Below are 26451 nucleotides of genomic sequence, written 5' to 3' on the forward strand. Positions count from 1 at the left end.
AAGTATTAACTAGAATTATAGAGCTGAGATACCAATCTACTTGAGGTCATTTTGCTTCTTTGCATTATCCAACTGCACCTGTTTCTACATTTGATAATTATTTTTCATCACAGCACTCACATTGTTTGGGCATAAGCTAACAATATTTAGAAAAGTAAGCTTCTTACACGATCACATGAGAATTCTATCTCTGATAATCTCTGGGTTCCCTGTATTGTCAAGAACCTGCTCCCGTCATGCATACTCAGGTCACTGAGATAAAGACCAGACGAAAGAAGATCATCCACTGTGCCGATTCTAAAAACAGAAAAATCCAGCGATAAGCACTGCTAATAACCATCTAGTAATTGTCTCATGTTGGATTGAGAAAATTTTATGCTTGGTTTATTTGAAGGAAAACAATCCTCATCACTGTCTGTGAGAGTAGCGTATTAGAGCTGAAAAAAAGAAGAGATTATTGCGGAACGACGAAGGAGCTAAAGCCTGTTTCACATTTTTCGTAATTCGCGTGAGAATCGGGGATGCCGGAGAAATAATTTATTCAAATCAAATTGGGCGTCCATGCCAATTCGTATACATTTAAGATTTTTAATAGATTTTTTTAATAGATTTAAAAAAGCTTCTTCTGAGAGCAAGTATTCCATCGTCGGATTGAGAAATGTCTGGAATATTTTTAGAGGTTCCAATATTGCCTCTCTGGAAAGAGATATAAAAAAGTTGTGCATTCATTGTGGGTTCGCCGAATACGTGAGGAAATCTGTAAGAACAACATTATCATACCTGTTGGGGAAGCGAACAAAAGAAAGTATTTTAGTTCGTGAGGCAACCCTCCGTCCAAGATTCAAAGAGCATGCGCAATGGAACGATGAAACGAAATTTGCTCAAGGAAGAAATATTGTACTGTATCTAGTGAAGACTCTCAGTAGTTTGTCCCCAAAACAAACAAACAATAAAACAAACAGGAAAAGGGCACTAGAAGGTTTTTCCTTACATTAACAATGGCTTGTATTAAAAGCTTATGCTGTATATGATACTTACAATGGGGTACCAATAAAAAGAACCATATTCCAGGAAGCAATGTATTTTGTTTGTCCTCTGAGATGAAGTGGTCTGCACTGCTGTCTTTGTAGCCACATCTCAACCCGCTTCCTCTTTTGCTCCGTGTCACTTTTCTCAGGAACCGAGCGCCTATTGACCTGTTCCCGCTTCCTTGAAACCGGATCAGTTTTCACTTCCATGTTTTGCTCTTTTAATACATCAACAGTCGACTTTGCCGGGGACTTCCTCGTGAGGGGCGCTGACGATATCTTTGCATTTTCGCTTCCTTTGTCCTTCTTTGATGGAACACTTTGAGCGACCGACTTGTTTTCTTGCTGCTCAGTCGAAGCTAACGCAGTTCCTACTTTAACATTTCTTACATTCAAAGAAGGGAAGCAAGCTAACCGCATACTGCCGACACCTCTTCTGATGGAGCTGAAAAGCCCCGTACTGCAAAGAGTTGCTTGATTTTCGATCGATTCTGGAGGTAGAAGTCCTGCTTGGATGGTGCTTGCATCCACGTTGGAAGTACCTATAGCTCGTTTCCCCTTATTATCAAAAGCCTTTTCTTGGTTTCTTCCTATCAAAGCCTCATCGCTTATATTCATGTTCATTATTTTCCTTTTCTGGAATACTTTACTCAGTATGGAACTGTTTTCCTTGTATTTATTATTATTATTACTTATACTTGGTCCAGCGATATCTTTGCTCACTTTTCTCGCATTCTTAACAACACCTCTCTTTGCCAAAGAGCTTTCTTGCTTTCTTTTAACTTTATTACCTTCTGTTGTCACTGTTCTTTCTGTTTTATACTTTGCTGCAGTATCGGTCTTGCTCCCTGTAGGGCCATTGACTGACTGCATCCCAACCATCGAACATTTTGTCTCATCCTCCTGTCCAATGGGTTCTGGTCTCTGCATGCTACGCGAAGTGTACCATACATCAGCACTTGCAAAATGTCGTTCACTTTCATCATGGGGATCTGTTGTTCCATTAATGAGCATCCGGTTACATTTTACTGTGTTACTTGGACTCAGGTCACGTGAATGTTGTTTCCCAATGGGCTCTGGCCGGATTAGGTTACCTGAAGAATTGTCGTCCTCGTTTTGGACACATCCTGGATAACTAGTCCTGCTGTGAGCATCGAGTCTCTCATCACATTCTGCAGTAGCTTTTCCGTTCCATTCGCAAGATCTTCGTGGACTGATCTTTCGCGAAGGCAAGATTTTATCTTCAGTGTTTATAACAGCAATATCCATAGTGGAAGATCGTTCTTTAAGCATAGCTCGTTTCTGTACCATAATAGTTTTTGGAGTCTGCCCGACGGAGATGTTTCTAGCGCTTTCAGCATTGATTCTGCTACATGTTACGTTCTGAAGAATATTTCTTTCAGTCAATTTTTCTTTGGTGAAATCGACTGACTTTGATTTTAGCTTTGAAAATCGACTAACATCTGAAGCATTGTTGTATCCTCTTTCTAATTTCTTAAGTTTTTCAATCCAGTCATTTTTCCTAGATGATAAATCGCCGCTTTCAACATTGTTTCCATCTGTAAACAAGCTTATGTTGCTTGCCTGCCTGGCAACAAACTCAAATATCACTCTTCCATGATTCACCAACTAGTGACAAAAGATAGAAAAAATTAAAAGAAACAACAGAATCTCTATTCTGCAATAAGAGTCTCAAGCCCCGGCCAAACGATCCAACATTTGCTGACACGTTGCAACATTTTTTACCAACCCATATGCAACATGCAATATTCTGATCAAATGTTCCTTCTTGATGTCTGCCTTTTTGTTCTTTTCTTTTTCTTCATTTTAGCAGTACCTTTCCCTCTAAATTTCAAAGAAGCCAAGAATACAAAGAAGTATAATGTCAGATATACGATCAAAGATCAGATCTTTTCCCAAGTAAGCGTACAAATATTGCATAAAATTTGGGATCGTTTAGCCAGAGCCCTAGACAAAATTCGTTACTGACGGAATTGTTCTCTATGCGTCATAACTTTCCATAATGCATCGAAAAGTTCCACTGCAAAAGCAACGCTTAGAAAATTGTTAAGTTTGTACATGATAATGAGACAACCTGAATAAACTGTGTGATACATTTTATAAAAGTTGTTGTTCAAATTTGGAATCTGAAACATAATTAGCAAAACATTTGAGGTAAGCTTTAAATTGTTTGAACGTCCCTTTATTTGCCATATATAGATTAACATCACCTATGTTGTCGAAACTATTAAAAAAAAGAAAACTATATAATCTTACACTGGGAGGTCGAACCGTGTTTAAAAATTCATCTTTCCGTAAGAACTTTTTCTTACAACTCATCTGAAATAATGTGAATATCTAAAGTTGTGGCCTAACGAAAACAGACGAAGAATCATGTAATTAATTACAAATGACCTTGCTCCAAAGTAGCTCCGACTTAAAAAACCTGCTTTTTCGACGTTTTATTAAGGCCGACATAGCCCCAATTTCCAAATGTAAGAGAGCATCTTTGATTTAAAAGACGTCTGTTTAAATTATTTCTTTGTTTCAGCTGGAAGCCCCAATGAACCGCCATTATGAACCGTTATAGGCCGCCATTATGAATAACTCTCTGTTTTTCAATAGTTTAAATGCATATCAATCATGGCAAATTTACGGGCCAATCATTTGCAATGATATTTTTGCAGATACGCAACTGTGACAAACATAAACTACAAACCAAAATTACTTTTCCTTTTGTCATCTTTCAACTTGAAAATTGTTCACCATTTACGATCTAACCTGACCAATCGGTGAAAAGGGTAGGCCTAGGCCCAGGCATAAGGTTTGTGTGCTATAGAAGCAATCTTGAATAGATTGATTAAGGCCTATTAGACATCTTAAGGCCTATTAAGCTGCAATCCTCATATTTGTGAGGGAAACGATCCTTAATCCTCCGCTTTATAACATGTATAAGGCTTGCATTCAGCTTAGACGAAAACGGTCACTTGATGTTACGAATGGTGCTATTTTTATTGATTATGTGCCTTCAATTTCTGTAACAAACAATACGTTTAGAATAGAAAACAATTTACTTACGGTATCCCATGTCAACTCAATGGGTGGTCTTCTCAAAGTAAAAATTTGCCGCACTTTCTTTCCAGCCATATTTTCGCCAAAATATTGGTTTAGATCGCTCGATGCACGGAAAATTTCCAAGTCTTTGTTAATAAGAAAACTAAACGGAGATATTCTGAATATAAGATCGACAGGAACAGAATGGCGGTTCAGCATTTTATGCTCTTTGACAAGAGGCATGAATCCGCTGTTATCGAATATCACCCTGTAAATGATGTGACATCTTCTTACTCCATACGAGGTTAAGATATCAGCTTCATCTAACAAGTTCACATCAATATCCAAATCAAAGTACAGTTTTGCTACTTCCTTCACTTGACCAATGACGTAATTTTTGTACCCAAACCTCCTTGATCTGTAATGTAGTGTAAGTCCAACGCTTGTTTCTTCTTTACATTCAAAAGACGGTGACACCAGTTTCGGGTAGCCAAAACGAAGATGTTCGTGCAGGCTGTCAATATTGTCTAAAAAGTCACGAAAACTGCGTCCATAGACTTTGAGAACTTTTCCATAGCCCATAGTACTTGTAAAATCCACAAAACAATTTCCGAAAAACTCCATGTATGCGTCGGGTTGCAATCCGCATGGAAGACACTTTGAACAAGATTCGGACAACCTCGGTATAATTGAATCACTGTAGCTGTCTGCTGTAGCAAATACATTATTCTTCAAACCGGTATGCTTACATAATTGTTCCCATGCATCTTGTCCATATTTTTGCTTTATATAAAAGCGGACACTTTCCAACAAAAGACCGTACATTTCCGGTTGCACTTAAATTACTCCGCAACTGATTATGATTCAAGGATAAACTGGTGCAAGGAATCCGGGTACGTTCTTCATAAACTTACGACGACTGAAGGACAATATGCTTGAAAAGCAGTAGGAACGAGCCTTTTTCAGGTCTTCAGGTCCTCAGTCAAAAGCCGACACGTGACCTGAAAGGAGTATGAAAAGGTAAAAAAACAAAGACCAATATGGATGAAGCATTAGGGTATATCAAATTCCAGTACAAATGGATGGTAATTTGGCAAATTTGAATGTTTTGCGTACATCGTAAATAAGATTTAGGCTACTTTCTTGAAATGAAGCTGTAAAAATGTCATTCCAAGAAGATAGCGTTTGAAATTGAACCTCGGATAGAGTTCAGTTCAGACCGAGGTTACAATATATTTTGGCTATTCGAGCAAAAGATTCCATTTTTGAAACATCCCACCGTTATAAAAATGAAATAACACCTCTTTTGCAATGTGAACATTACTTTTTGATAAAAAATTTTCGTTTTTGTAGATACCACAAATCCTGGCAGTGCATTCTTGCTTGCTTTCAACTTTGATTTTGATGATTAAATACCTGCAAATGTTGCTAAAACACCCGTTTCTTTTAGATCAGGCCCATGGCTAGTTCTTGTGCTCAAGAGGGGTTTCCAAGTTCAATTTGCCGACAAAGTGGATGAGCCATTCTTTATTTGCCGACAAGTTTGGAAATTTGCCGACAAAGCACCTCTGGATGGCAGAAAACCTCCTCGTTGATGCAATAGAATCTTTTTCAAGGGGGATGTCACACAACACACGCCTCCTATAGCGACGGACCTGCTACAGATGCTAGCACATTCGTTTTGAGCATGTGACGATAACTATAAACTTCATTGTGTAAGGGATCAAGTAACTTTCATATAATTTACCGGAAAGGGAGACAATGCTGCCAGCGTTTACAAATGACAAGATACATTATAAACGCAACATAATTAGAAATGAAATCTTTTGGTGCAAAAATTTAAGATGCTGAAATCTTTTTATCCTGATTTTTGCTTTTTAAACAAGTAGATTTGTTAAAAGTGAGTTTTATTTTGACGAGCTCAGGTATAAGCTGCAAATATTCAGTAGGAGATGATCAGAAAACTTTGTAACAAATCCACGCTAAGCCTTTAAAGCTTTTAAAACAGAACAGAGTTTTCACTTGGATCAGCAAAAATAGAGCCTATGGTTTTTAAAACTAATGGAAAATTGTTGTTTAGATCAAAAAGGTGTTAATTGCAGCACAGTAGTTGCAATTATTGAAAGCAAGTCAAGTAAATGCGATTTCGGCCTACATTTAAGCCACCAAGTGTTTTTTGTCTCAAAATTGTTTAACAGAATAGAAATGTTTTGCTCGATACTCCAGAGAATATATGCAATTAAATATCACGATTGTGATCCTGCCAAACAAGAGCGTTCTGATCTCGTCATCTGAAAACGAATAACTCAAGGTATTATTTGGCATCTAGCACAATACATAATTCCCTAAAATGCGATGATTCTACAAAAATACACAAATAGAGTTTACCACACTATAGCTTCTCAAGTGGCCTATCTTGTTTATTTCAGTTATCAGATGTAGTTTGGGTGCCACTTGGAAAGAACACCACCTCAAATTTTCTACCGTCGAAAAGAGAATGAAATTTTTTCCCAGAATTTGGCACATGATTTACTCAACAAAACTTTTGCTGTCAAATCAAAGCAACGCAAATGGCCCCTAAAAGTGCAGACAACCTCCAATTGCTCAGACAGACCCCTTTTTAAATACAATGTTGACATGACAGCTTTTGACGAATGCATTAGCCCGAAAGACTATAACAATCTTTAAAGACAGATAACCAAGAGGCTTTGTTCTATCCCATAGAGCTGCATTGAATATTGAGAGCATAAACGCAATTGCACCTCAAACAGTCGGTATACCGCCCAATATTAGAGCTCATCAGTTGCTGGACTGACCCAAGGCGTGAAATTTGGTTGTCAGTGGCAACTCAAGTGAAAAAAGTAGTGTGAAAAGGAAGGAAGAACGCACGAGCCAAAGGACTGCGGGCATATTGCAGATCAAAAGGGTTAAAACGTGTTGGGGGGCTAAACATACCAAAACCAAGAAAAGGCGATTTTTTGTCTCGTTTTAAGTACATTTTGGGAAATATTTGGGGGGCTAAACAACCTTCAGCAGCCCCCTGCTTTTAGGATCCCTGCATGAATTTTAGAGATTCTAGCTCTTATTCTCGCTATCATAGCATCTACGGGTAACAAGCTATCAGTCACGCTATATCTATCAGTCATGCACTCGATCATTTCTTTCTGCAGCTGTGGGCAAAATCTACTGATACGTGCTGAAGGAAAGCTTTGTGATGACGTAAGTAGATATAGATTTGCACATGGATTTGATTTGAAGTGGTTTATACAAGTCCTTCGCAAACGTTGATTTTAGCATCCAAAGCCTGTAGCATGTAATAATTATTTGCTTGAATTTGATGGCTTTTGAGAACCTCACCATAGCAATGATTTTACCTAACGTAATGCGAGCTTCTGCCAGATCTGTTTGCATTATCGTCTGTAATAATTAAACAAAACAGAGGTCTGATACAACCACAAATTTAAGAAACCGTAGTACTGATCAGCCTCAACCTAAAGAAAAAGCTCCTAAATCTTCAAAAGGTAGAAAGAAAACAAACCAACTTGCTGGTAAACTGGCCTTTACAATCATAACGGGCCTATTTGCTGCTAAACTTACACAGATAACAGAGAGAAGAGTTTTTCTGCACTGGAGAGCACTGATTAAGTGCACTTTTTCATGTTATATCATGTTACGTTTATGATTTTGCATCAAGTAGCTATTTGGTACCTGGTATTTAAGAACTTATTAGAAAGTACTAAAATAAACCAAGGGAACAAGAAGCTGAGTTGACTTCTAATCACAAGATTAGTTTTTGATGAAAAATGCGCGTATCCTGCTTTTCCTATTTTTATACGCTTTTTAAATAACTCCTGTCACCAAAGGTAGTGAAAAAAGACGAACTCTGCATTTACACAATTCAATTGCGTAGCTAAGTTTCATTGATACAGTGGGAAAGAAGCATCGTGTTATAAATGGTAAATTATAATTTAACTACGGAAATATTCTTCATTAGAAATACTACGTAAGTATATGTTTATGTAACAAAAATTGTAAACGTGTAGCTTGAAACAAGAATGATGAATTTAATTTTCATTTTTATAAAGTTTATAAGAGAAATCATAAAGGCAAGAAAATTCCTTTCACAATACCATTTTAATCGAAAGCTTTATTTAAGCACTGAATACCAGTCGGATAGAAGGTGGCAACATTGTTGTTACTACAAACATCACTTTTCATTTGTAAACAGCCACATTTAGCCGTGGAAAACAAAGTACTAACAAGACAATTTTGAAACAATCAATCAAAGCTTTTTCCTAATTTACATTTCATTAATTAGACGTTTCAACAAGAGAAGCACGATGAGAACAGTTTGTTTTGACTGTTTAGCAGATGCCGGAAAATTATCAATTTCTTTATCTTATCAGAAAAAACTCCAAAAGCCTTCCTGTAAACAAAAATAGAAACTGTGGCCTCAGTGTGATAACCATGCCGCCTCGTTTTCGTTTACCTTCTTCTTGCTTGTCTGCAAAATGACTATTATCAAATATCAAACATTTTTTATCTCAAAAATTATCGCAAAAGGCAAACATCTTTTGCGACTACAGCTTTTGTCGCAAAAGACAAAAGTCTGCTGTAACCGTTAGGCTTAACACAATCTTTGGACTCTTGCAATTTTGTTCTTCGTTGGTTTTTGTATTGTCGATTGCTTGCACGAGAAACTAGTGTCGAAATTTGTTATTCGATATAAGCATAACTGAAGCAAGTTGTGAATGTGCACACCTGCTCAAAATAGCAAGTCACACTTGTTGAGTCAAGTTGTGAACTTGATAGTTATCTGCAACTTAGGATGCTCCAAAACATTGTATCCACGCATTTTTTATAAGGAGCTAAGCTCCAGATTAATGTACAGTTTCTTTTTTTTGGTGATCTTCGTGCTGAAAGTTTCTTAAAGCTTTCTTGAAAACCAGATGTTTTGAAGCCACAATTTAGAAACAAAAACCTCTCATCAGTTACAAGAAGTTTTTTATCTTTGTCAATAATGCCTGCGTCTAAAGTCTTGGAATACAACGATACTTTTCAAGAGCAAATCCAAACACCTCCTTTTCATTTGAACAATGTTGGTTTATGATTAAACAAAGCAGAAGGTTAAGAAGTATGTTTTTTCCTCGATTTGCAACCAATTTTTCTAAGCTATCAGCATTGTTCTCGGAGGAAAGGGGGCAGAAGTAGTCTTTTTCGAGAAAAGAAATGAAAAAATCGAAAAACAAAACGCAAATTGTTGTGTATTCCAAGTACTTTTGGTAGGCATTGTATGTCAATTAAACAGAAAATAGATGCCTAGTCGTCAGAAAATGAATCACTCCCATCCCATCCCATCGTACAGTTTATCAAAATGAGAGCGATACGTACTATGGTTGGTCTCTCGGTTTTTAAGGCCCATTTTTTTACAGACATTTCCTGATATAAAGTTGCGTATCTTTGTCAACTGCGTATACATGCATCAAATAAACTGGAAGATTATGTAAAAACATACACATCCCGTCTGTCCAGAGCAAAAAAACACACAGGTGATGAAAGTTTCCTGCAAACTCTTTCAATATTTGAAATATGTCTTTGATTTAAATATGTTTGGGTTTGATAAAACGGTAATGATTTGCTGGTTTGTCTGTATTGTGTGCCTTGTCTATGACTTTTACGTTACGTAATCAAAATTTTTAAAAAAGAAAAAATTTCTTTAAAGAGAAACGGAATATTGCTGTCATAAAACTTTAGCACGAAGCAAGGAAAAAGCTTTATCAAATCATGTTGTTATATTAGGTTATCTTTAAATGTCAACAATTGAAGGAAACATGGGAGCAAAATTTTAATTTCATTTGAAATATATTTTAGATCACAAGGTACTCCAAATGAATTTAATGCTCAATTTTTCCTATTCAATATATCAAAAAAGGCTAAATGTTTATGAATAATTATGGAAAAATTCAGATACGTTTCAATTTACCGTCATTGTAATACAATAAAACTGGAAATGAGTATCTCTATAGTTCAGGCATTCGACGGATAAACACTTGTAAAAGTATTTTTCTTCTCGATTCCTTAAGAAAAATGCAGTCGAAACGAAGCATTGCATGCAAGCGTAGCAGCAGTAAACGACAGCGAAACAAAGTGCTAAACTTACCATCCAGTTGTCAATGTTATAACAGCATCAAACAGCGCAGAGTTTAACGAATCTTGATACAAATGGTTTCCTGTAAGTGTTTTCCGCGCTGCATCAGCAGCTGAATTGCTATCTCACCTGCCCGCCACATTATCCTTATTTGAAACCAAACTGGTGCTTTTCCACTGCGCAATTGACTACACTTCAACCTCTGCGAATATTGTGTCTGGCCAAAGCTTATGTTTGAATTCCTTGCGGTGCCCAAACTCAGTGAAACTCTATGTACAGTGAAAGTTTTTTCTTGGATTCTTCACTACTGATATCTTTCTTCTCAAGAGTATGGGACTGGGGGCTAGGGGCTAGGGGCTAGGGGCTAGGGGGTCAGGGAGCCAGGGGCTAAGGGCTAGGGGGTCAGGGAGCTAGGGGCTAGGGGGCTACAACATTATGTAGATGTGGGGTTAGCATAAACAAGCAGGTGCTTTCTTAACTGTTGCATAAACACGGCCGTTTTTCTTTCTTTTAAAAGATATCTTATGAATACCATTATTTTAGTTTTTATTTAGTTTATTGGTAGTTTAACCTATTGAAATATTTGCTTAAATTAGAGACAATTAGAAAAATTTGATGTCAAAAGATTTCTAAGGAGGCAGTGCAGCTGCATTGCTACCAGACAGTCATGGCCTTATTTCATTTTATTTGAAAAAATTGCAACTGTCAATGGTCGGTTTGTGAGTAAGTTTGACTGCAGATCTGCTCTTTTAATAAATCTTCAGTTTTTTGGTCCATTTGTACCAATCTAATGTATGATCTCAAGGGACACGATGCCAAAAATTTGTAACTGTAGAGAGTAGAGGACACTTTTACAGATAACTCTTTGAGCTCCATACCCCCCCCCTCCCCCCGGCCTTCTTTTTTGGTTCCCCGATCAATCTTGCAATTTAATGAGCATTAATCTAGCAAAAAATCCTATACTTTAGTGCTATTGGATTTTAGCAAATGCATTTGAAAAAGTGTGTATTTTCAATCTGGTGCGTAGTCTAATTGTTGGACCAACAGGAGAAGTCAGCCTGACCTGCATCATAATTAGAACAATCCTAATCAAATTGATAGGGAATTATTAGCTGAACATTTGCCTCTTTACTCTATCGTTATAATTATTCATATTTCTATAAATTCATTTAAAAATGGCAAAATACATTAATAGTTTAAAGCTAATTAAAGATAATATAAGAAAAGAAATCGCCGCCAGATTACTGAAAAGTCTTCTGTCCAACTCCAAGGACAGATATGACCTATGACATGATCAATATATGAGAGCCATGAATTGGGCAAAGCTCTTCCAACGAATTCGTTAAAGCATTTTTCCACTTGTTGAAGAGAAAACTCACAATGTTGTGTTAAAGCTTGTGCTCCTCTACTGCTACCAAATACATATGACTTATACGTTCTTAATTGTTGCTTCTTCATTGAAAGCTTATTGGATAAAGGAAAAAACCGAGAATGGCACAATTTCCGGCGAATTTATCATAATCAGGAGCCAAAACTTCATTGCGATCACAGCAATTGCACACAACTCTCGTTTAGCTCTAATCTGTCGTGTGCGTACAAGTCATTCCTATTTATAAAATCAGAACACAGTCTCTAACTACCTACAAATCACGTTGACATAAATATGATAGATAATTTAAAAACAGATTCATGCTTGTTTTTTACATCACCCAATCCAGCAGCCAATAAAAGTTTTATCTTATATGACCATAAAGCCGAGGACATCAAAGCAGGAGGGTAGGAGCTGTTTTGATGGGGAGAAGAGGGGAAGAGATTTTTGTAGAATGTCCATTTTGGTATAATGAATCAGGAGGATCTTTGCACAATTATAGGTAATGTTTTTTCATTGAAATTCATTGGGATTTACGGCCCCAACAGCTACCCAGACGGTACAACTCAACTTATACTGGTCTGGTGATATGCAATAGAATGAACAGAATTTCAAGTCTATTTATATGCAGCAAAATTTCTTAGCATTAGAAAAAAGGAAATCATTCGTTAGATAAGATGTTTGAAGCCTGTTTGCAACAGCTTTATTTACAATGTTGTCTAAAAGTGTATTTGTGGTGTTAGTTACAAGGAAACTGATGGATTAGCATTAGCCTTTTGTTAGAAGTGAAAATGTGTTATTGAGAATGAAATATTAATCACAACGCAATTCAGTTCATTCATTCCTTCCCTGGGTTCCAGACTCACTATATATAAAATAAAATAGAGTGAGGCTGGTACCCAGGGTAATTGATTCCCAAAACCAACGATTAGATGTACCGTAAATCCTCGAATTGGCCTGCCCCCCCCCCCTCAATAAGCCCCCACCCTAGAACTACAAATTGCCAATAAGTCCCTTCTCGAATAAGCCCCCACTGCTACTGTAAATTCTCGAATTGACCCCTTCATTTGATGATTTTTGCCAACTGAGGTTGCCTATGGCGTTTTATTGAATTACCACAACAAATTAATACTTTTGGTAAGAATTAATTAAATGCACATAAAGAAATTTCTAGTGAAATAAACGAGGTCTTTTAATAATGTCTTTTTAATGTCTACAATAATTTTATAAGCCCCCTTCGTATAAGCCCCCCCCCTCGAATAAGCCCCCATCCAAAAATATCAAAATAAATAAGCCCCCAGGGGGCTAATTCGAGGATTTACGGTATTTGGAATTTGTTCGGGAGATGAATCATGCTCGTCTTCCAGACCATGCACTGGCCCCCGTTTTAGGGTCATTGCACATGCGCATTATCATTCAAAGCCCTGGCGGGAAGTTCTAGAGTTGTGTGGTCGCAGACAGAACAGCTGGGCGAATACTGTTATTAATGCACATGTGCTATGACCTTGCAACACTGATTGGTTTAAGACGGTATTGTTTCGAAAAAAAGGACTGAAGGTTTCGTCTCCCGAACAAGAAGAATAATCACCCAGAAGCGTTGGTTGTTCTCTCTTTATAATGCAATAAGAGTAGAATCTCGAAAAGGGTTAAAACAATTTCATTACAAAAAATTGCTTATAAAAAAATCAGTGTAATAATATATTATAAATGTGACACGAGGAAGAATATGATACGAATTCCTTATAAAACAATTTCATTACAAAAATTGTTTATAAGAAATCAATGTAATGGTATATTTTGAATGTGATATGAGAAAGAATATGATTTGGTGAATAGGAAAAAGTTATCACTTCTAGAATTAGGATTAGTGGTTTGTCTGCATAAACTTTGGTCAATTTGTAGTGCATACAAAAAATAAGAAACTACATTTATGAACGAAAAAATTTATGGGTTATAGGATTTCTTCTTCTCTCTTAAATACCCCGAATATTTTAATTTATTCATTTGAAGTATGATTGATTGAATAGCCAATTAAAGCCAAGCAAAACTTAAAGAAAACACTGTAATTTACAATGACAAAATGCCTAGAAAATCTATGTGATATTAGAATGTATGAAATGAGAATGAATTTATTTAAAGTTGCCAAATCTTTAACGAAGTTTCTACTTCAACTGCAGGTGCAGTGCATGAATCACTGTTCCAATATTTCACAGGCTTTAAAAGTGCTGTTTATAAACCATAAAACTTGGTTGGACTTCTCTCTGTCCAGTTGATTATTTCGTCTTAAGACAATGGAGATGGTCCCAGGGGTATCGTCCTTTGAAATGAGAAAGGGGGCTGTGCTGAAGACATCGGCTAGAAGTCACACCCACGACCACACCCATGGGTAACCCTATATTCATGCATTTGTGTTAAAGATTATTTGCTGTGTTCATGAATTCAGTCAACCTATTAACCGAGGTCAAGTCGTTGTCCTAGACCAGCTAGATAAAAATGGGAAGTTTAATCTTCACCCGACTTACTGTCGTAATAGAATCTATCTCAAGTAAGAGTTCGTTGAAACAGGTGTTTTCTTCAAAAGGAGAAAAAGATTTTTTGACAAATTCATCAGAAAATGTGTGACCTGGCAAGACGGAAACAATTCTGACACGTAAGAATCGACAGTTTTCTATATAGCAGGTGAATTGATAAGTAGGTAACGCATGCAGGACCAACGAATGCGAACCAACGAATTTAATACATTATTGAAGGTGTTTGTATATTCAATACTTTTCCAGGTCCCATAAATCAAATACTTATTTTCCTTCTTGCCTACCGACCGAAGGTTGGAATATTATGTTGGTATTTGATCCACCATAAAAACTTGTAACCTCCTCAATACGCAATATAAACTGCGGTCCCTTAATCCATGGAAAAAGAGCCAGAGACGACACACAGTTTTTCACGCGGGAGCTTTCCAAGTCGAGGCCGCAAGTTATCTTCGATTCTTGAAATAGTTTTGCTAGATTAGCTCTCATCCAAGTCCTGATCCGGGCAGGGGTCGAGTATGAATAGGTCAATAATGACCTTGTCTTACAATTCCCAAAAGTTGCAAAATATGTTTTCTGCCGAAATATTTGGAGCTATAGCCCCTTTATATTTTGCCCCCTTTAGATGGACGTTTTTCTGGGTTAGTCGCCTTGCAATCCTTATACCAGGCGGCCCTATCGGCTAAACTGCATAGCGTTTTCAACGGTAAAAGACAAAATGTCATTGGCAAAATCTTATTATGGTGCCGCCGATTAACCTGATAAAGAATTCAAAATTTCGCTGGACATCAATGACATATTTAGCCACTATCATCCCAAACTTATGCCTCTCTCAATTATTAAGTATAAATCATTTCAGGTTATTTGGATCAGCTTGACTTGATGTTAAGTAAAAATAACAGGTCAAAGCCAAACATAATTGTAACTTTGAAAGAAAATCGTTTTTGCAGGCTCCATCACTAGATCATTGGCTTTGCTGCCAGCCGCACATCGAGAGCTTCGTCTATGCAAATACATATTGTATTGTAATGTATTTTATTGTATTGTATGATTTAATAAATGATAGTGGAAAATCACTAATTCAGTCCAATATGAAGCAAATTCGATGATTGCCAAAGGCAGTTCATTTACTTTAAAAGAACAATTGCATGGAACCAAGTTTATACGTTTTTTTAAACAAAATTACGTTTACACATTTTTTTTACAAATTATACGGAGCCCTGAGACGACCACAAAATTAAAAAACTGACCACCCTCAACCTGAAGAATCTGCTCGAAAACCATTTTTTCCAGATGGGGTGAAAATGATTATTGCAAAAAAATAGTTAATTTTTTCAAGTTTAACTGATATAGATAATAAACAAGAACCTAAAATATTAATTAAGTGATTCTGTTTTATGTTATCATATGCTACGCTTTTATGTTTCTCAATACTTCCGAAAATTTTAAAAAAAATCTTTAGCACAAAAACCAACAAAAAATTGAGAAACGGAGTGCTAAGACCGAGATTAGCTTCTCAGAAGAATTACTTCTAGCCTTTTCTTTACTAACGACATGTTTATCTTGTGCGTTATTTAGCTCAAAAGAAGTCATCTTCCAGATTTTCATTCAATCTTTTCAGCATCATTGCAGTAATCGAGACAGATGTATCGTTTCCTTTGCTTTATAATTGTATCTGTGAGTTGAGAATTTAAATTGACAACACTAAAAAGATAAACTATATATTTCTACACTTGTATCATAAAATACTTTTTTATATTTGAAAAGCTCTTTTATAAGTTTGCTGTGACTAAAATTTGCGTAGAACTTGTTCAATAACACGATTCGCAAAGAAACTTAAAAGTATTAGAAATTCGCTGCACCCAAGTGGTATTACAAATGAAAGTTACAACTAAATACTTTGACGCATATAAACGTTTTAGTTACATTGAGCATAAAACTCTGAGCAGCAACTTAGCACAGTCTACTTTAACACACAAAAGCAGGTAGATTCCTGCTTCTACGGTATAGAGCTCCCTGTAACATACCGTCAAGCAGTAAATGGCACGACTTCCAATCTTAAGCATTTAACACCAGTAAACAAGAAATGCACACAAAAACTTACCATCCCATCTTCTGGCTGCATCGATGGAGACTGAGGTTTGAAGTGGCTTAGAACTCTTCATAGCTTAAGAAAGACACCTGTACAATACAATGGAAAGGCTATTAACATAACAATCAAACAGGACTTACAACTTTGTCTTCTTCGGCAGCGATCTAGAACATATTGCCTTCTGTTTTTCTGTTGCTTTTTTCATTTTTCAATTTTTGCTGGTATTTAATTTCTTTAATTTTGTTGAATTTTAGCCTGTCGTGTTGCTCAAGTTGTTTTTATATTGTAGGCAAATCGCAGCCTGATGTTTCTTATAAGGGTTGTTCTTAGCGTGTATAACACTGTTTGTCGACATCAAGCGATATATCAATTTATTATCAAAGCTCATTTTATAGTCCCACCAGCAAAGTTATGAGATGGTACTGTGACGTGAAACAAAATCTTTTCTCAGTGGAATCTTGTTTGTGCTTAAGCATCAACAACACATGCTATGAAATGAAATCGACCAATCAGTTCGTTTTAAGTGAAGATAGCAAATAGTATATGTTATCTACATGCTAACAACTTTCTACTTGCCACATTTCATTTTTGCACCCTTCCCTGGACCGGACATCGTCTCCCATGCAGAACAACAACATTTTCTTCGCCGATACCTTTGGCTGTAAATTTTACTACTTGCACCATAAAAAGCCCCTCTTTTGAACAGGAAGGATAAGATACACCCCTGCTCTCAAATCAGATATTGCTTCCGATTTCAGTTTTGCAGGCCCTGACAGAAACAGCCACTACAATAGTGTACATTTGGGAAAGAGCCAGGGGTGTAACTACCCTGGGTACCAGACTCACTATATATAAAAGAAAATAGAGAGTCTGGTCTAGTGCGCCCCATTCTCGTTCTGGTGTGCTGATATTAACCAATCAGGAGCGAGTGTACAGATTTCTGTACGTTCAAAGGTCACATCGAAACAATAAACTTAGCTTTGGTATAAAACATTGAACAGAACATAAATAAATGCTAGCGACCGTAACGATTGAGTTTAAAGATGCTGTTAAAACTGTACTCAAAGAATATTTTCCGCATGTTGTGGAACTGAACACAGAACAGCATTGAAAGCCTTGTTTGTAGAGAAAAGAGACACCTTCGCCATATTGACAACTGGCTTTGGAAAGTCTCTGATATTCCAGGCTGTGCCTCTCGTTGCAAAGAAATTAGGCCTTGTAGTGAAATGCAGTAGATAAGAAACACCGCAAGGCGCCGAGAACAAACAACAACAAACATAAGTAAATCAGTTATAGCTAATATTTCGCCCGGCATACGGGGCTTCGCTTGTATACCGCCCATATTTGCGGTGGTGACCTTCCAACGTGATGATTCTAACCACCACGGTGTCCGAGCGCGCTGCCTTCACAGTGAGGAAGTAGACGTTGAAAGTACACACAATTTATGAGGAAAATTACAAAAGACTTATTTTAAGTTTTATATGAAATTTGATAATGATTAACATTTAATAACTGCATTGTGCTAACTTTAATTTCATGCTTCGCACATGATTTTTGCTGCCAAATGGCGTTTTAAACCTGATTTGATTGTTATTTTGAGGCAGAAAAGTCTTTTACCACTGTATTAAAAATGTCGACTTTAAAGAACTAAATAAAACACATTTGCTTTAAGATTTCCCAAAACTCCTCTGACTACTGAGTTTCTTTGTTATTTATCTGACAGTCTTGTTTCACAGGCCTAGTCTGTTAAATAGACTTCAGTTCTTTCAAGTAAGTTCACCAGAACGAGAATGGGGCACACTAGACCAGACTCTCTATTATTTTATATAGTGAGTCTGGTACCCAGGGTAGGGTGTAACTAGCGAGGGGGGGGGGTTTACGGGGTATGACACCCCCAAATTCTTTATGGGCTTGTCGGTAAATTTTTAGTTGCTGCAAAAATTTCCTGGCTTGTCGGAAAATCGTCTATCAGCAGGCAAAATAGCACCTAAATTTATCTTTACCTATGTCTTTGTCAGTAAATTTTATATTCACATGACCCTCCACTCCCTGGAAACTCATTGGAAACAAAAGCAGAACAAAACTCTAGGTGTGTTGAGCATTGTTAATAAACAAATACGTCACTAAAGCCGATTCTCTTTTAACGTCTTTAGAAAAATCTGTGGTTGGTACGAGCTGCTGATAGAGAATTGCATTACCTTGATTAGGCATTTAACTTTCTTATCTTTGTCAAATACTTTAGCAACGCCGAATTCGAAATGAAGAATCGTGTAATTTATAACCTTATCTTGATTTACTGCGTCATTATCAACATGGGTTTGATTTTCTGATATCTTTTAATCAAAACTTTCATTAAACTATTCACACATGCACGGTTCCTAAACATTGACACATGCAGGTTTGTGGCTTGGATTCAATGTAAGTCCTGCCTAGGGCCGTAGTTCCGAGGGGAGGTCATGGAGAGTGTGACATCCCCCTTTGAAAAGCTTCTGTCTAAAAAACGAAGAGTTTTTTGCCATTTAGGTGTGCTTCGTCAATGGACAAACTTGTCGTCCAACTACGGTTTGCTCACTCACTTGTCAGCATCTAGGACCTGAGCGACCTCTTTTGGCACAGTTTCTAATGGCTGTCTTGCTGTTGCCTCCTATATTTTCTGAATGAATTAGCAGCCAAGGATGTCCTACCATATAACTAAGGTCATGCCTTTCTATTTTATACAAATATTCTTTCCCGATCGCATCACTTCATCAGTCGAACTAGCTAGAGATATAAGCATTTTGTCTCCCGGATGGAAGAAATCTCCTGTTCGGGAGAAATGTCTCCTGTTTGGGAGAATTCAAATCTTTGGCAGCTTAAATTTTTTCTCCCTTTAAATCTTTCCTTTAAATGGCTGTTTTCTGATCAAAAAGGCTTAGGCGCTTTTCCCGCTTTTCCCGAAAATTTGAATTCTGCATGTCAAAAAACGGGCCTTTTTTTAAAAAAATTTATGTCACCGTTGGAAATCACAAGCAATTGGAGAGTTTAACTTTTGATGGCTCCATTCGTGAGATATAGTTATTGTCAATGGACTCTCTTTGGTGGCAGTACCACTAAGTCAAAGGAAACTATTAACTTTCCTATGTAATATTTATGTGTATTTGTATATGTATGCATGTATAATAATATTTTTGAGCGTGAATCACAAACAAAGTTGTTAAAACTTGCTTTCAGTTTTGCTCACAAAATCAAGCTCATGTAACAATTAAACAATTAAAAAAGGTCTAGCATAAAATAGGTAATAAAACAGAAAATTTGTAATATAAACGATCTCTCATCTTGCTTTTATCGAGGGGCAAATCATTCTTGAAAAAATCTCTAGAATAATCCTAGAATAAACCTAGAATAAAGCTGACTAGCAATACGTCAGAAATTACGTTAAATGTATTTACAATAACTGTACAAATATGTGGTGAATATATAGTTTATGATGAAATTATGCTAGAAAATAAGCTATACACATTAATTCTAGTAAATAATATGCAATACAGTTGCTTGTAAATTGAAGATTGTTTTTCCGAGGGTCTGTCTCGATAGTCAACCTAATCCTCGAGTTCGAAATGGATCAGAAAGGTTGTGACACAGTGGCAACTGGGGGTGGGTGTCAAAACAACATATATTTTAGGTGCTGTCATTTTTGTATGGCTCCTAAAAGGATCTCTATGGTATAGTAAAAAACATTAGGTTACCATCATCTGAACCTTTTCTTTTCTAGAACATTTTCAACGGTGACCAACTATTTTTTCATGTATATATTACTTATTTGACGGTGTAGATTTTAAAAGTGATGTTTAAAAATCCCCCCAGAAGTTCCTTCATGCATTTTTGTGCAAAAAGATCGGGAGAAAAAATAAGCGTGATTTCTTCTCCCAATCCGGAGACATTTTATTAAAACTTCTTCCAATCGGGAGACCAATGCTTATATCCCTAGCTCATTTACTACTCATTTCGCAACGAGCAGGTATTTTGAACAAGGGTAATGTAAAGGGTGGTAAGAATAAATCTTTGCCAGCTTCTCTCGAACTGCATATTTTAATGGAATATTCTTGATCCAGTTATCAGCTTTATACACCGTTTGTTTTTGTATTTAAGACGAACAAAAATTCGCTCTACTACAAAATCTGTCTTTTGGATTCATAATCAAATTGGTTTATCGTATTATTTTCAAATACGGATCCGCCTCAATTATCTAAAGTTTTGCAATTTCAAGCACAAATCTAGAGATACAGTAGACCCAATAAAACCAAAAAATGATGGCATTAAGGATACATTGCTCTTTTTGTTGCCAAGCCCTGCAAAACTTAGGAACCAACCACGAAATCTTGTAACTGAAGTTTGGAAACATTCATGACCATCTTTATAAATCGACATCCTAACAAATGATGCTGTAGTGCCATTTTTGTTTTCTGGTGGTGAAGAATACCTAAAACTAACATTAAATTCTATCCACACAACTGGCTGGTTTAGCTAAAATAATTTTGAATCTGTTTTATGACGTGGTCCCAACCTTGTCTCATACTTTTAATTTGCTTTGTGTAGCTTTTCGTAATTGTATGATAGTTTAACTCTAGCTAATGCTATTTATGTAAATAACTATTTGGCTGTCATTGTCCAAAAGCTCCCCTTGGTATCTCACATGCGGTATCGTAAACGGTGATTGTAAAATTTTTGACTCTAAAAGCAAACATAAATCAGCACTCAGAAATCACGACCATAATTTATGCTATGACACGCACAATATGTGCAGCATTTTTTCTTAATTTTTCTCGCACAAGCTGCAACCCAAGGTTATTTTCTCACACAAGTTGCAGTTTTTGTCTTGTTGACACATGGCTTTTCTGTTGATAAATCGAGAAAGTTCTTTGTACCCCTATGTAAGAAGGGAAAAGGTTGATATTTCACTCTTAGCCATCCCTCAGGAGTCCTCATTAGGTCCACTGATATTCAATTTGTTGATTTAGTTGCAACTGCGCGATGAAAACAAAATCCCATACTTAGATGAATTTGTTTTAGTTCCTAGGATCGGAGGAGAGGCAACACGAATCAATCATTAATCAAAGGTTAGTGTTAGGTAAAAACGATTCTAAAGAGCAAAATCCCTTGTTATAATCAAAAAACAACAAAAAACCGGCTTTTGAGCGAAACAAATAAGTTTCTTGATTTAGTGCAACTGACCAAAATGCTTGAATGAGTTCAGATCCTTCAATCATACTGCAGATTTGGAGAAAGTTTTGACTATTGTAAAATATCGATAAATATTGTAAAACTCACAAGACCGTTGGTTGAGAAATTTGCCTTGTGTTCCTTCCAGCACGTGCAACGCTAATCCGCAAGGAAGATGCGGGGCACGTACTCGATTTTCTACTCCTCGTGAAAAGGGCAGCTGTTTGTAAAGGTCTTTGTAGCAAGCAAGCTTGAGAAATCCTTGAAGTTTAAAAAACACAAGAGAAATCACAAGTTTAACAAGGTTTTATCGATAGCAAAGTCAGTATGTGGATGAAATTGTTAGCTTTTTAGATTGAGAATTCACTGTTGTTTTGGCGATTCGAATGAACTTTAAGTCAACAACATTTGCCTCTCAATGCATCTAAATATGGTGCCGTATACGTCAGTTGTGTTCTTCCTATGAAATATTGATATAGTTTATTGCGTGACAGAAAAGAACACTTAGCTACAAGACAAAAGGTCGACAATGAAAGACGTCAGAGAGATAATTTTTCTTCAGGATTTGCAATCACAACGCACGAGTTAAAATCATATCTAAACAGTAAACAACCATTTCAATGATGAAAGTGTTACTACTAACACTTTTGAAAAAATAAATGGCGACTACATAAAAAGCTACTTGGTATTTTCTCCTTGTTTACAGCAAACCTTCATATTTGTCCTTACATTGCTATTTCTGAACAATTTTTTTGTTTTTTTGTTTTGAGGCGGCTAATTTCTTAGTTAAAGCCTAGAGCCCCGATGCAATGAAAGTATTTAAAGCCTAAAGTCCCGATGAGACCACCTAAATTCTTAATGAGTCGTGTAATAGGCTATGTTTTTATGCTCCAATCAGTGCTTATTCTATCTAGCGTCCAGAAAAGAAGAAATCATAGTTGAACCAAAATGGTCGTCCATGAAAATGGTTGGATGAAATGTGAGAACATTCTTTGGCAAAATTTCCTTTTCTCCTCTGAACTTCAATCTGTCATTTCACGCATGTGCCATTCTTTCGTGGAATTATTAAATCTAGAGATCAAAACTCAGCAGTTGTCTCTGTTTAACGAAAGCATTATGGAAACAAAGAAACTTTTGATAGAAGGGGGCGGATTTAGTGGAGTATCGCAGTTAAGAACGCATAAGCTAGGTAAACCCCGACCAAAAGAAGCACCAAAAAGTGCTCTAATCTATCATGTTATAGGCCAAAGAAAGGCACTTTCTAGCAGCCCTTTTTAGACTCTATAGGGACCATTGACATGTTTTCCTTAAGGCCCAAGTTGTCTTTTATACTAGACAAGGGAGGGTGGTTAAAACATGTTTAGGCTGGCAAGCAGAAATCGTACGAACGAAAAATTCAACTCCTGCTAGCAAAATTAACGTAAAGCGATTTAAAATTTGAATAAATACCTTTGCTATCAAATACATTTATAGAAATTGGATTCGATTCATTTTTACTTGGTTCTTTGAATTTGTAACCAAATAAGTTGTAGGTCATCCACTAAACAATTAACTAAAGAATTTAATTATAATTAAAGCGTTATTTTCAATAAACAATTATCGACTAGGATCGTTTAAGCTGATTTGCCTTTTCTGATGACTTGAAAACTGGTTAAAATGAGATATGAGAAAACACAAAAAAAAAACATTTTTACCTTCAGAATATGAAAATCATACAATTTGAAAGAAAATGCGAATGTTGTGATAAGGCCTCGTGAAAATTTGGTCTGGAAAGCCAAAACGTAGTTTTGTTGAAGAGGTGATACGTTTTAATATTGCTTTGTTTATATTAATACCTGTCATCCTAACATCAAATACCGGAAAACATTGCAGGTGCATCGATTATGCAATCCAACCTATAAATGTTTGAGTTTGTGCAAAATCAAAACATCTAACATAATGACTTTCATATATTCTATTGTCAATTCTTAAGAGTCCTCGAGCCACGTCCATAAAGTTAGATTGCATTAGACCCAGAAGTGTCATCGTCATCTTTATTATATATTTACAAGGATATTTAACAGTTTTGAAGCACAAGCATTTGAGTTGACACCAAACCACCTTTTTCTATTCACCAAGAAGCGTTCACACGGCAGCAAGCATTTTATGACAGACCGGTAAACAGTAATTTTCAGTGAGCTGACACAAAGTTTGCGAAAATTTCTCCATTTAGTGAAGGGACGCTTGTATAACTATATAAACATAGGACAAAATGAACTGAACCAGCTACCGGGTCAGCTCGGGTGCCGGGCTGAAGAATGACACCTAAGAAAGAGGCAAATTTCTTCTGAGTACAAAATAGAAGCTAATTAGGAAGGCGGCTACATGTTAATGAATTCAGATTATAATTTGTATATAGCCTTGGTAACATCAAGCGACCGAAGCAGATGGCCCAATATGACGAAAATAGACCAACCCAAACATCTTAAATGTATTTAGAATCGATTATGATTTAAAACAGGTGCGAGGTTGGCTTAGTTTTCTAGCCTATTTGCGCAAGAATTTAGCAATCGATGGGGATGAGATATTCTTATTGAATTTTCGAAGCAATAAATTTGAAATTTTAATGTTGTAGCTATCGCTTGTTACACTCTTCGTCATGACGATAATTCAAAGCTTTTATTTATCACACCTTTCATCCGTTATGATGATAATGAAAGTGTTGTGTACAATCAACCTACTAGAATCTAGAGAACAGGCTAACCTACTGTAGAGAAAGCCTGATGGTCTTAACCTAACTACCAGATAGTAGTGTTGAGCACAAAAATTGGAGGGACCATAGAGAATTCTCTGAATTGTATACAAATATTTTAAAATATAGGATTTAAAGCAGTAAAATTTTGCTAGCATTTATTGAATTTTCGGTTACCAAGAGGACTATTGAGGTCACGCATAAATGGAAATGTCAAACAGTAATATCGGTTCAAACAAAGATATGATCCTAGCAGAAATTAGCTATAATATTTTAGAAATGCCCCGAAAAAAGAGGAGGGGGCGCAGCCCCCCTTCAAAAAGTAGAAAGTGGCCTGAGCCCCTCTGAGCCCCCCTGAGCCCACTTCTTCAACAGCCCTGGTACCACAGCCTCTCAGGAAACGAGTGACCCTCCAAAGACCCCCTGCAATTGTGTTCTTTTCTCTCCTCAAATTCTATTTGATCTCGCTTCTCTTCTGTTCGACTCGACTCAAACGAGGTTTTGGTACGCAAGGTGAATAGCCCTACAAAGCGTTGCTTATTAAACAATATTATAAAAATTGTTGCTCTTCTCAAGGTTTGTACACCCTACGACACAGAACGGTGGTAAAGTAGCTTCCTATATGAGGAGCTTTATTTTCTCATGCTAAAAGCCACGTTTTCTTATGAAACGCTTAAAAATTTTTGTACAAAAACAAGCACAGAATACCTTACATAGCAGACAGAAATTATTTCCGTTTGCTGAAGATCGAGGCCAAGTAGAATGTTTAAAATTATGAACGTGTCTCATCACTAAATGAAGATTTTTTTCTTATCGTATCATCAGGTAGGTAAAAATTCGGCTAATGTTAATACATGTTTATTGCTTTATCTTCTCGGCAAGGAAAGTTCTAAAAGAATATTCAAACAGTACTTTACGACTTGACCTGATTGTGCAAACAGGACTTGCCCTAGGTTTTTTGGATTTTCGTAAGCAGAGCAGAGATAAAAGTGTTGCATAACTTAGATATTGAGGCAAACAGGTTTAGTGCTTGATAACTACAATACAACCTGATCGGTAGATGTTTAGTTGATTCCTCTTTGGATTTGGAAGCAAAATGTTATATTTTCTTATTCATTTCTTTTTCAACATCCAGTCACACAATAAAATGATATCCTGCATTCGAGCTGTAGGCTGTATTCCTATATTATGCATGGTGGCAAATTTAATATCGACTGAATCCGTTTTGAACATTTCTAAAGATACTTTTCAAGGATACAAGAGACTTTGCTTAATCATACTTTTGACTAGAAATATGAGGATAAAATTCAGAAACAAAGCAAAACAGCGACGAGAATCCAATTTTGTTATATAAATTTTCGAAAATAAATTAAATTGAACGAAAACTAATATTCCGCCCCGGCATACAGGACTTCATCAGAGTAAATGAACGATTGAGAGCAGCCTATCCTGCGGTTCTTTCGTCTCACACATTTTGACTAGTATCCTTGAAAAAAATGGCTCCGCAATCCATCTTCACAATTAGCATTTATGATGCCCTGGGCCTACCTTTAGTGCGTAGGGTAGGCTGGAAAAGAATTGAGGAACTCATAGTTCTAGAGTCAAGAACTTTGTAAGTGGAAGGCCCTTTGATAATCAGCAACCCTGAAGGGCAACCCTCTTTAAATATTTTACATCAAATCAAATCAAACAAATCAATCGAACCAAAGCAATCAAGGGTTATTATTTCAGCCACATGCCTGTGAACTGAGGCATAGCTGCGAAAATAATATCAGCTGAGCCGGTTTTTTTACTTTTCTTAAGAACACAGGAGACATGGATATACCAAACATTTACAAGCCCACAGAGTTCCAGGCAGCGCGGGGCGTCGATAAAAGTGGTGGGTCTAAAAACAGTGGAGGGGGCTAAACCGAATAAAAAGTGGCTTGACTGGTGATTTATTGATAAAATTTTTGCATCTTTGGCGAAAAGTTGGGGGCTGTGGTCCCCCCTTAGCCCCCTTTCTCCACGGTGCCTGAGTTCGCTCTTTCATTCTGCAAACATAAGGATCACTGCGACATCTTCCACGATTCGTGCATTTTGCCATCGAATTCAATTGATAGCAGAATGCGAGGCAGTATTGCCAACATAAAAAAATTGTTAATCTTTTTAAGAATTCGTTTTATAAGAATATTGAGGCTGGAAACTGTTTTAATCAGATAATTAACTAAGAATAAACGCCAGACTTAAATTTTATTGATATTTCGAATTTTAATGTACCCAAATTTCTTTTTCACACTTTCGATTTACATTCAAAGTCGAG

General features: G+C 36.6%; 1 protein-coding gene across 2 annotated transcripts in view; it reads right to left on the minus strand.

The window, feature by feature from the left end:
* LOC135680804 (soluble guanylate cyclase 89Db) overlaps positions 1 to 21656 on the minus strand; it is a 32578-nt gene extending 10922 nt beyond the window's left edge. Inside the window, exons 1-5 of one of the 2 annotated variants that reach the window (XM_065195001.2) lie at positions 21527 to 21656; positions 16232 to 16308; positions 4107 to 5083; positions 1039 to 2657; positions 168 to 297 (exon numbers count right to left, since the gene is read on the minus strand). In XM_065195001.2, coding sequence (XP_065051073.2) covers positions 168 to 297; positions 1039 to 2657; positions 4107 to 4907 — 2550 coding nt within the window. In that variant the 5' untranslated portion in view covers positions 4908 to 5083; positions 16232 to 16308; positions 21527 to 21656. Of the gene's footprint in view, positions 1 to 167; positions 298 to 1038; positions 2658 to 4106; positions 5084 to 10242; positions 12562 to 16231; positions 16309 to 21526 lie in introns of those variants that run through there. The other variant, XM_065195000.2, reaches the window with a different exon arrangement.
* Positions 21657 to 26451: the final 4795 nt, after the last annotated feature.

This window comes from Rhopilema esculentum, chromosome 18 (assembly GCF_057945365.1).
Source record: "Rhopilema esculentum isolate cy_ngs chromosome 18, ASM5794536v1, whole genome shotgun sequence".
NCBI classification, from domain to species: Eukaryota; Metazoa; Cnidaria; class Scyphozoa; order Rhizostomeae; family Rhizostomatidae; genus Rhopilema; species Rhopilema esculentum.